Below are 9,577 nucleotides of genomic sequence, written 5' to 3'. Positions count from 1 at the left end.
TCCTGAAATTTCTTCTTCTTTTCGGAATATAGTAACAACATGAAGCTAGAATCACATGTACATACATACACATACTCTTAAATATAATCCAGTATCACTCCTATATCTTCGTTCACATCTCATTGATGTGATATATACACAGTTAGCCAGTTACGATCTAAGTTTACTTATGATGTGGAGCATAAGGTCTGAATGTGTCACACGATAATTGATTTTTTTTTCTTTTCTAGGGAATGTGTTCTAATCGTATATCAAAAGAGGAAAAGTTAATTAATTTACCCTCAGAAATGTAAACTTTTAAAAATACATAATATATAGTTAAAACACATTATGTAATATTATCAAATCTTTTCATTTCACTCATAAGAAGTTGAATGAGAAGAAATTCTAATGGCCGGTTATGTAGTAGGGGTGATGGACAAATATTTCTATCCGCCGATTTCTTCAATGCGAGAAGTCAACCTGATATTAATGTAGGGTTTGTTTGGTTAAGAAGAGTTGGAACAACAAACGTTGATGGTGTTCCAACACATAGTTTGTTATTGCAACAACCTTTTAGCGTTGTGACAACATCTAGCCAAACAAGAGTTTTGATTTTTGATGTAGTTGGAACAACATGAGGTTCCCACTACACCAAACCAAACAGTAAGTAAGTTCTGCCTAGAAATAGGTAACAACATCATCTTTGTTATCAATCTCATACAAAGTGGACAAAGGAGGAGGAAATTTCCATACAACTTTTACAACCTCCAGCATATAGAAGACACTTTTCCAACTACAATAACTAGCATAAGAAACATCATCAAACTGAGTATAACATCAGAGATTCACAAGTTTCTAGGTAATGACACAATAGTCATGAACCGATTCTGAAATAGTCAATGGTGCTGGAAAAATGCTAGAGTAAAGACAATCAACGTTAAACAGTGAAAATAAACACACATATCAATTAAAAATCAAGAAACATATTATACAACAGAATTCAAAAATCAGCACGCTGTAGAATCATCACTCCCACAGGCTTTCTCGTCAACACCTCATTGTATCATCCCTTGCCGTGCCCAGGTCCAAATGTATTGCATGTGGCATAACTTTACAGGCAAAGCCAGGACTTGATCGATCTTTCCAATGTTAAATCTAACAATTTGATACTGGGGCATCCTTCCTTATAAAAAGTATGGGACGCCTGTCCTAGGTCCCCTCATTTGATTGTTCTCCTCGGTCTCCGTGAAAAACTTCACCTCTCTCTCCTGTTATAATAATAAACACCACAAACTTGTTAAAATTTAATAAACTAAAAAAAAGTTTCTTCAAACAGCCTCATTGCCAATAATAATGTTCAGATAGGACTTCATTTTGTCCAAACACATGAGAAGCACGAAAGGTAGAAGGGAATTAACATGAGAAAGGATATGCAAGGTCGACATCTTACCATATTCTCATTAAAACTTAATATTGAAGCAACATTCCCACAACGGTAACAGTAGTTTGGAGCAGACCACACCTGGAAATATACACAGAATAAGTGGTTAAGTGGTTATCTTCCAAATATAGGATTAAGGGTAAGAAAGGCAAACTAAGAGTGTTTGACAACTGAAAAGTAAAGGGAAAGTGAATTAATGGAAGAACTTTTTTGAAAGAGTACTTTCTCATTACTTTCTATTTCCAAAATCATGTTTGGAAGATATAGAGTTAAAAAGGGGGAAAGTTGAGGTGCGGATGATGAGACGTTTACATTCTTCTTGTTTTGTTTTGTTACCATGGAAAGTCAGAGAAGGAAGTATTAAAACTAAAATAACAAGGGGAAAAAGCACTTTTCTCTCTCCTCTCCCTGCATTTTCCATCCACTTCCTTAATATGTTTAAGTGAAAGGGGCTAAACAGTTGAAATGGGACCCTTCACTTTCCAAGTGCCAAACCTGGGAAAAAATCGAAAGAGCAACCACTACCCAAAATTTTGTTCATTTTCCACTTACTTTCTGGTTGCCAAATACACAAGCAAAAGAAAAAGAATGTGAGATAAAATAGCAAGAACTCATGGAACAAGAGAAAGGTAAAAGTAAAGCCAGTAAATTTCAGAATGAGCAGATTGAATAACCATTAAATTAAACTCACAGTTACAAGGCCTTTGTCTTGGAACATGTACTTAAGACCTTCTTGGACGAGCTGATGGGCGCGACAAACAAGATCTAGATTGTTTATGTGATTGAACTGCAGAGGAAGCTTATCAGTATCTTGAAATGAGTGCTAAGTTAAGACGATTTAAGTTAACAACCAAAATAAACTGTCTGAATACCTCTGATGTCACCCGTGATCCAAATAGCCATCCTGCACCCCGTGGACTAACAGCCCAGGTTTCAATCTCTTCAGGATCGCTCCACATGAGATCACAAAAGGGACCCTCATGAGGAATTTCACAATTCCGATCAATAACTCTAATCTGTCATGGGATGGATCACAAGTGAATGAAATTGCAGGATATATCAACTTTTAAAGCGAATAGAACATGGTTTAGATAGAAATCTGTGTATCTTCAGCACATCTGCACACAATAGCCACACAAAGCCATGACAAATGGCACCTAAAAGTTCATGTTTGCAACACCTCAAACAATAATAAATTATGAGAAATAGGCAACTTGTGTGGAACAATTTCTATCAAATTTAGGAACAATAACATGATATTGGACTAAGTTCCAGTTCTATTAAAAAACATTTTGACTCAGAAACTCAATATCACCATTCTCTTAATAAAAAAGAAGGAAAAAAGAGAACTAAGAAATAGAAGAGAATAGATATAAAGGAAGAACTGAAAAGACAGCGTGGAACATAAGCTTTCAAAATCTTAGTGATGGAGTAATAAGGGGAATCCTGGTTATCACAAAATTGATGCTCTCTGGATCAAACAAGTCCTTAAATCATGAAATGGTAAACTAAAAAAGCCAATAAGCGATACGGTAATGCTGCATCTTCTATCAGTTGACAGTGATATTCCATCTATTCTATCAGGATCTGACTGATATGAATGTTCTTCATATTATAAGTGTTTCATCTAATCTGCTGCATCACTAGTGGAGGAATATGTATTTGCTTCATGAATATCATTTCCACATGGGCATGTGCATATATGACAGAAATGAGCAGATGAATTGATTGAAGAAACAAAAACAAGCTTGTTAATATGAAAGTATGGAGCACAATCAACTAATCTGGAAGACGGAAATATGTTATAATGAACTAAAAGGATTGCAGAACTTACTTCAAAATAAAGGATGAATTATAACTGAAGTGAAATAAGCAGAATTGGTTGAAGAAACAAAAAACGAGCTTGTTAATATGGAAGCATGGAACATGGTCAACTAGTTTTGAAGATTAAAATATGTTCTAACAAGCTAAATGGATTCAAAAACTTACTTCAAAATAAAGGATGAATTATAATAGAAGTGGAACAAACCTGATCAATTGTTCGTATATCGGGAGAAAGACCACCATGGACACAAAGAACCTGAAGTTCCAAAAGAAGGTCATTAACTTCATAAGCATAATAAAAAAGAAATTCCACAGCAGCAGTAAATAAGAAATGCAAGTAACAAGTGTTTCCAAGGGTGATAAAAAAATGGTTTACCAGCAAAGGTGCAGAAAACACTAGTTACTACCGAGGAAACAAAATAACTGCTGGGTGCTAACAGATTAAAGAAGAAATAATATATAGCAAAATGTTTAATCAAATTTGTGCGTAAAGCTACTCACAGTTCCATCTATAATTGCTGAAAGGGTTAGATAGTCGAATACATCAGTACAGTACCGCCAGGCGTTAGCATTTCCATACTTCCGTTGGCATTCGTCATAAAAACCGTAAACCTAGAAACATGATTTCCATTAATACATACACAAAAAAGATTTGCTCAAAATGTTCATATCTTTTAGAGCCCTTCTAAAGACAAATTACGTTTCCATGACAAATTGGCATAGAAGTACAATAGCAGAAAATTGGAATGAAAAATATCCAAAGAACATTTCTTTCCTTATAAGGTGTCAAATCTGAAACCAATGAACCTTTGATAGGTAAAATATACTATTTCACGATAAAGCAATTCCTGAAGGTGTAGTAGATGGAGCAATCCACATTGGTAACTTTGTAGTACTTTTGTGATAATATGAACTCACTTGAACTTTCAATTTCCTCAATGTTGGAACATTGGTAATCCCAACTGGCACGCAAGCCAAACAACATAGTAATATAGCATATTACTCTATTTTTCCTTCTTCGCGAAGTATTTGTTTCCTATCCTTCCATTTACCCATTTGGCTTTCATTTTGCATCAGAGTTGACTCTAGTTACCTGAAGCAAACCTCTCAATTTCCCCCCTTATTTCAGGTTCTTTTCCTTAATTGAATGGGCGAAATTGCATCAGCAAATCGGGAGGTAATTTAACTAACGAACTGACTTTTTAAGGATTTATGATGGACTCCCCTCGTGTAAAATTTCCTGACCAAGCAGAAACATGGAGGTGCTACACTAAGTAGAAGTCAGAAGCAGGAACTTGCTAAAAATCTCTGCTTGAATGACAACCCCATTCTGGTGGAAAAATACTCGGGTTACAAGAATGATTCAAAAAAAGGACCTATGATAAACTCATCAAGAGCCAAAAGACATCAAAGTTGGAAAAAGAAGTACTCCCATAGCTAGCATGAAGATTAAGAGAAGATAGTTCAGAAGGCCTTGGATCAATTTCTTAAAATAATATCCTGAAGTCAAGATATCAAAGTGCTCTCCTAATATGGTTGTTTCTCCACCTTATCACAATTTGGGTAGATCATATTAAGTTATAAATCAACTCGGCGTAATGTAGAGATTTCATAAAAAATATTGAGAGAAAAATCCAAAGAAAATAAGCAATAATAAGTATAACATTTTTCAAGCAACCTGCACAAAGCATGCATAGAATTCTTAAAAGGGCAAAAAGAAAGGATTTCAGACTGATAATTACTGTCAGAAGTGAACACAAACAGAAGACTGGAAACAGATTTGAGGTCACAATTTGTGTGGAACTAAATATAGGAAATCTAAGAAGACAAAAATGAATAAGCAGCTAAAATGGACAACTAAACTGATTAACTTTGTACTGTAAAGACACCACAACATTTAAGTAACCTGGTCACAAATGACAGTAAGACATTGTTCCAAACATATGGCAAAAGCTATGACCAAACTAATAACAGCATACCTGTGTTAATTGTCTGCTTTCATGATTCCCACGCAACAGAGTAATATGTGCAGGGTATCTGGTGGAAATGAAAACAAAAAGAGAAATAAAGATCATGACAAGTCTATGACTAAAAAGTAAAAAACAAAAAGAGAAATAAAGATCATGACAAGTCTATGACTAAAAAGTAACTTACAACAAGAGGTGGCCTATATGGAAGGTAAGCTAGAAACAGATGTCAAGGATCCAAGCCAACAAATCTTACAACAAGAGGTGGCCTATATGGAAGGTAAGCTAGAAACAGATGTCAAGGATCCAAGCCAACAAATGGCATTGGTTATCACAGACAATTTGTCAGGAAAAACCATAACAAGATGTGCAACTAACAATGTCAATGATCCAAAAATACAAGTAAAAAGAAAAAATAAAAAAAAGAAAGGGCCAATCAGCACAAAAATCAGAAAAAGTGTAATGTTATCTTAATACATAATCAAAGGTTCCGGCAATTGCAAGGTGGAAACTTGAAGAAGAGGCATATAAATAAATGAAAATAAAAAAGATAATTTCTTCACAGTACCACTATCATCACAACTTTTAATCTGACTCAATCCAGGTTTGTTTGATCTGCCACTACTCCTACCAGCACCTTTCTTTCAAATGCCATTAACTTAAAAGTTTGGAAAAGAAAAGATTGGACATAAATTTAACAATAAAAAGGTGTGACATAAACACCAAGACACCAGATTCATCAGCTCCACTAATGGTCTAAAAGGATTAATAAAAAAAGTGAAATAAAATGGATATACATCTCTTTGGTATCCATTCACAATCTCATCACACAACACAAAAATCAATTAATAATGTACTATGTAGTAGAGTGTTTTGCAAGTAATACCTGGCTTTAAGTAGCAATAAGATTGTGAAAACTTCCAAACTGTTGTATCCTCGATCAACAAAATCACCCTGAGGGAAATTTATGGAAACAAAATAGTAAGATCATGTTATGAATTTATAGAAAAATAATCCTAGATAATGCAGCACAAGATCACGAATGCAAGATTCACCATAAATATGTAATTCGTCTCAGGAACATGACCTCCAGTCTGGAAAAGTTTCATTAGATCATGAAACTGGCCATGGATGTCACCACAAACTGTAACAGGGCTATTAACAGGCTGGACATTTGACTCCTCGATTAGAATATCCTTCACCTGAGGGATCAAAAAAAGGAAATTTCAATGGAAAGTAGATAGGAAACACTGCAAGTGGGATAGAAATTCATGTAGTCATGGCATCAGCTAAGAAATTAGAGAACCGAAAGGACATATATTTCAGAAATTAATTTGACAAGAACTTTGTCCGAGACAATTTCTTATTACAAATGCACTTGCATTTTACATAATTATGTGTTGCAAAAAGATAATATGATATTTCGTCAGTAAAATAACAATGGTGAAGTTTATGGAACTATTTCATGTTATTCCGTGTATAAGAGTTTGTTATTACATATATGTAAACAATGGGTATGAGAGATAAATGTGTGTGCCTTGCGCCTGTCAAATTCAAATAACCACATGTAGACTTGAGAACATCCGTATCAGATGCCTTTTATGCATCTAGCAACAGGATCTTCCATTCATGATTTATCTCCACAAATCGTTGCTCAGGCATGTCCACCCATCACATGACTATGATGAAAAATATCAAACGGGTGATATAGGTAAATTATCGTGGAGCCATCCATACATTGATTTTCTATATACATAATTAACCTATATATCGTCAATCCTATATTCTATATAGTATATAAATAATCCATAATATATAATATATATAGCTATACATATTACTATAAATACCATACTCGATGACTCACTATATATACTATAGAGAGGAGAGAGGATGGAACTTTGTTACCAAGTATGTTCAAGCACTTGGTAGTGATGTGAGCTAATCTAGCCCTACATAGCCATCGAATTAGGGTCACCACCTTCAAATCCACTCTCAATGATGTAGGGGGATTAGGCCACATAAACAGTTGCTTGGCAACTTGGTACAAGTTTCTCCATTTTTGTTCCTTATTATATGATTAATTATATATATATACATATTACTACTAGAATATAATATACTACATCATTAGAAATGGAGAAACCTTGGTAGAAATGTTTGCTCAAGCACTTGGTAGTGGTGTGGCCAATCGTCCTACATCCATTGGAGTGTGTAAGGTTGTTGGGTCCTTATCTCGAGGTTGATGTGAGGGCAAGGATTAGAGCAATATACATAGTGTTTTAGCAACTTGTACCAGGTTCTCATTTCCTCTCTCCTCCTCTTCTCTTCTATTATTCTATTATGTTGTGTGTGTGTGTATTTACTTAACATATGTGTGTATTTACATTATGAAAAAAAAAAAAAAAAAAAAAAAAATTGTAATAATACATACATAGATGTAATTCGTATGTATCATAGTATAGTCTAATATGTACACCAACCATGATTATATCTATATAATATTTCATACACTCTATATACCTATGATTTATATATAACTAACTATTAATAATACAAATATCTATATTATATTATACGCAGGGTACAAGAGAGAGGAGAGAGAAGAGGAATTCTTATGTCAACAGTGACATCACAAACTTGTCTAAACCTTGTGATACCTAGCGGATCATGAAAGATATAAGAAGCCTTAATAATATATATATATACCTATAATGAATACTACTATAACTATGTATAATATATACCTAAATATATATATATATATGAGTTGGAAAAAAGTTGGTGACAAAAGGCTGATGTCATTAGTTGTCTAAGTTCACCCTCCATTAGTACCTAACTCATAACTATATACTACATAGTAATACCGCTATAAATATATAAATATAATATAACTCATCATCATACATCCATCTATATATATACACAAGGTTTTAAATATCGGATATCGGAAAATTATCGGATGACCAAAATTTATATCAGATTGCGGATATCGGAAAAATATCGGGGATATGTGGTAAATATCAGAATGCCATAACGGATATTTGCATATATAGCATAATGCACTAAAATGTAATCCGAACATACTTCATAAAATCTAAGCATATCAAACGTAAATAATATATGTTTAGGATCATTATTCAACCTTGTAAAACAAACAAAAGTACAAGTCAACGGTGCAACATTTAATCTGGTTTATTAGGGGAAAATGTCATTTGATATAATAGGAAAAAATCATAATATCTCGCCCAAAAATTGCTAATCACGGTATGTTGTTTTGTGACAAGTCATATAAAAAGATATATCAGTCCACATATCGGCCAATATATTGGCCATATCGGGGGTATATCGCCCAAAATAGCCAAAGAGCGGTGAAGGATATTTAGAGATCATATCGGTTGCGGCAAACCTTGTAAAAGGATATATCGGGCCATATATCGGGCCATGTCGGGGATATTTAAAACAATGGACACGGGTACAGAAGACCAAGGGAAATGTTTTCCCCTCGTCTTTACAACCAAAAGTAAAAGATAAAAAAATAAAGTAAAAGATTACCGGGCTCAAGCTTCAGTTACAAAGATTACGAATTTTCTTTACATAATCGGACGTGACTGAGAAAATGGAAGTAGATAGTGTGAACTCCATCAAGAACTTAGATCCATTTCACCTGTTTAATACAAGCATAGGTCCATAGATCCCATGCATCCATCAATTACATTGTACAAAGATTATGTAGATCTATGAGTAGCTAGACAAGAAATTCTAAGAATGTAGTCATGAAGGGACACTATCATCCATGGATCTTACCTTTATCGGGAATAGATCAGAACTGAAGAAAAACGAAGGAGTACCAAAACCTGCCAATTGAAGGAAACCCTACCGAAAGGAGTATGAACTATGGAATAAATGAAATGGAGAGAAAAGATCGGCGCAGATTTTCCATCAGAGAGAAAACTTAGGTTTTTTTTCCTCCCCTTTAAATATTCATTACATATGTTGAGATTACATTTTAATGCATTATACTATGTATGCAAACATTCATTATGACATTCCGATATTTACCACATATCCCCGATATTTCCCCGATATCCGCAATCCGATATGAATTTTGGTCATCTGATATTTCTCCGATATCCGATATTTAAAACCTTGCTTGGTACCAAGCACAAAAAGTTGTGCTTGATAGTGAGGTGACATAATCCCCTCCACTCATTCAAATGGTTGCATATCCATATGTACTATTCAACCCATGTGAATGTGGTCCCCCATTTGAATGAATAGAGGGGATTATGCCACCTCACTACCAAACATAAAATTTGTGCTTGGTACCAAGCATACCCATTTTTCTCATATATATATATAT

At 34.3% G+C, this 9,577-nt stretch overlaps 1 protein-coding gene across 1 annotated transcript in view; it reads right to left on the bottom strand.

Annotated features, from left to right (window-relative positions):
- The window catches only part of LOC109849105 (phytochrome-associated serine/threonine-protein phosphatase), an 11,944-nt gene continuing 3,122 nt past the window's right edge, over positions 756 to 9,577 (bottom strand). Inside the window, exons 2-10 of the mRNA XM_020418900.1 lie at positions 6,270 to 6,416; positions 6,101 to 6,168; positions 5,227 to 5,284; positions 3,749 to 3,859; positions 3,453 to 3,503; positions 2,296 to 2,439; positions 2,115 to 2,210; positions 1,433 to 1,504; positions 756 to 1,250 (exon numbers count right to left, since the gene is read on the bottom strand). Of these exons, the coding sequence (XP_020274489.1) occupies positions 1,167 to 1,250; positions 1,433 to 1,504; positions 2,115 to 2,210; positions 2,296 to 2,439; positions 3,453 to 3,503; positions 3,749 to 3,859; positions 5,227 to 5,284; positions 6,101 to 6,168; positions 6,270 to 6,416 (831 nt within the window). The 3' untranslated portion in view covers positions 756 to 1,166. The remainder of the gene's footprint in view (positions 1,251 to 1,432; positions 1,505 to 2,114; positions 2,211 to 2,295; positions 2,440 to 3,452; positions 3,504 to 3,748; positions 3,860 to 5,226; positions 5,285 to 6,100; positions 6,169 to 6,269; positions 6,417 to 9,577) is intronic.

Source organism: Asparagus officinalis, chromosome 7, assembly GCF_001876935.1.
Source record: "Asparagus officinalis chromosome 7, Aspof.V1, whole genome shotgun sequence".
Taxonomy (NCBI): domain Eukaryota; kingdom Viridiplantae; phylum Streptophyta; class Magnoliopsida; order Asparagales; family Asparagaceae; genus Asparagus; species Asparagus officinalis.
This window is presented reverse-complemented; position numbering and strand designations above follow the sequence as displayed.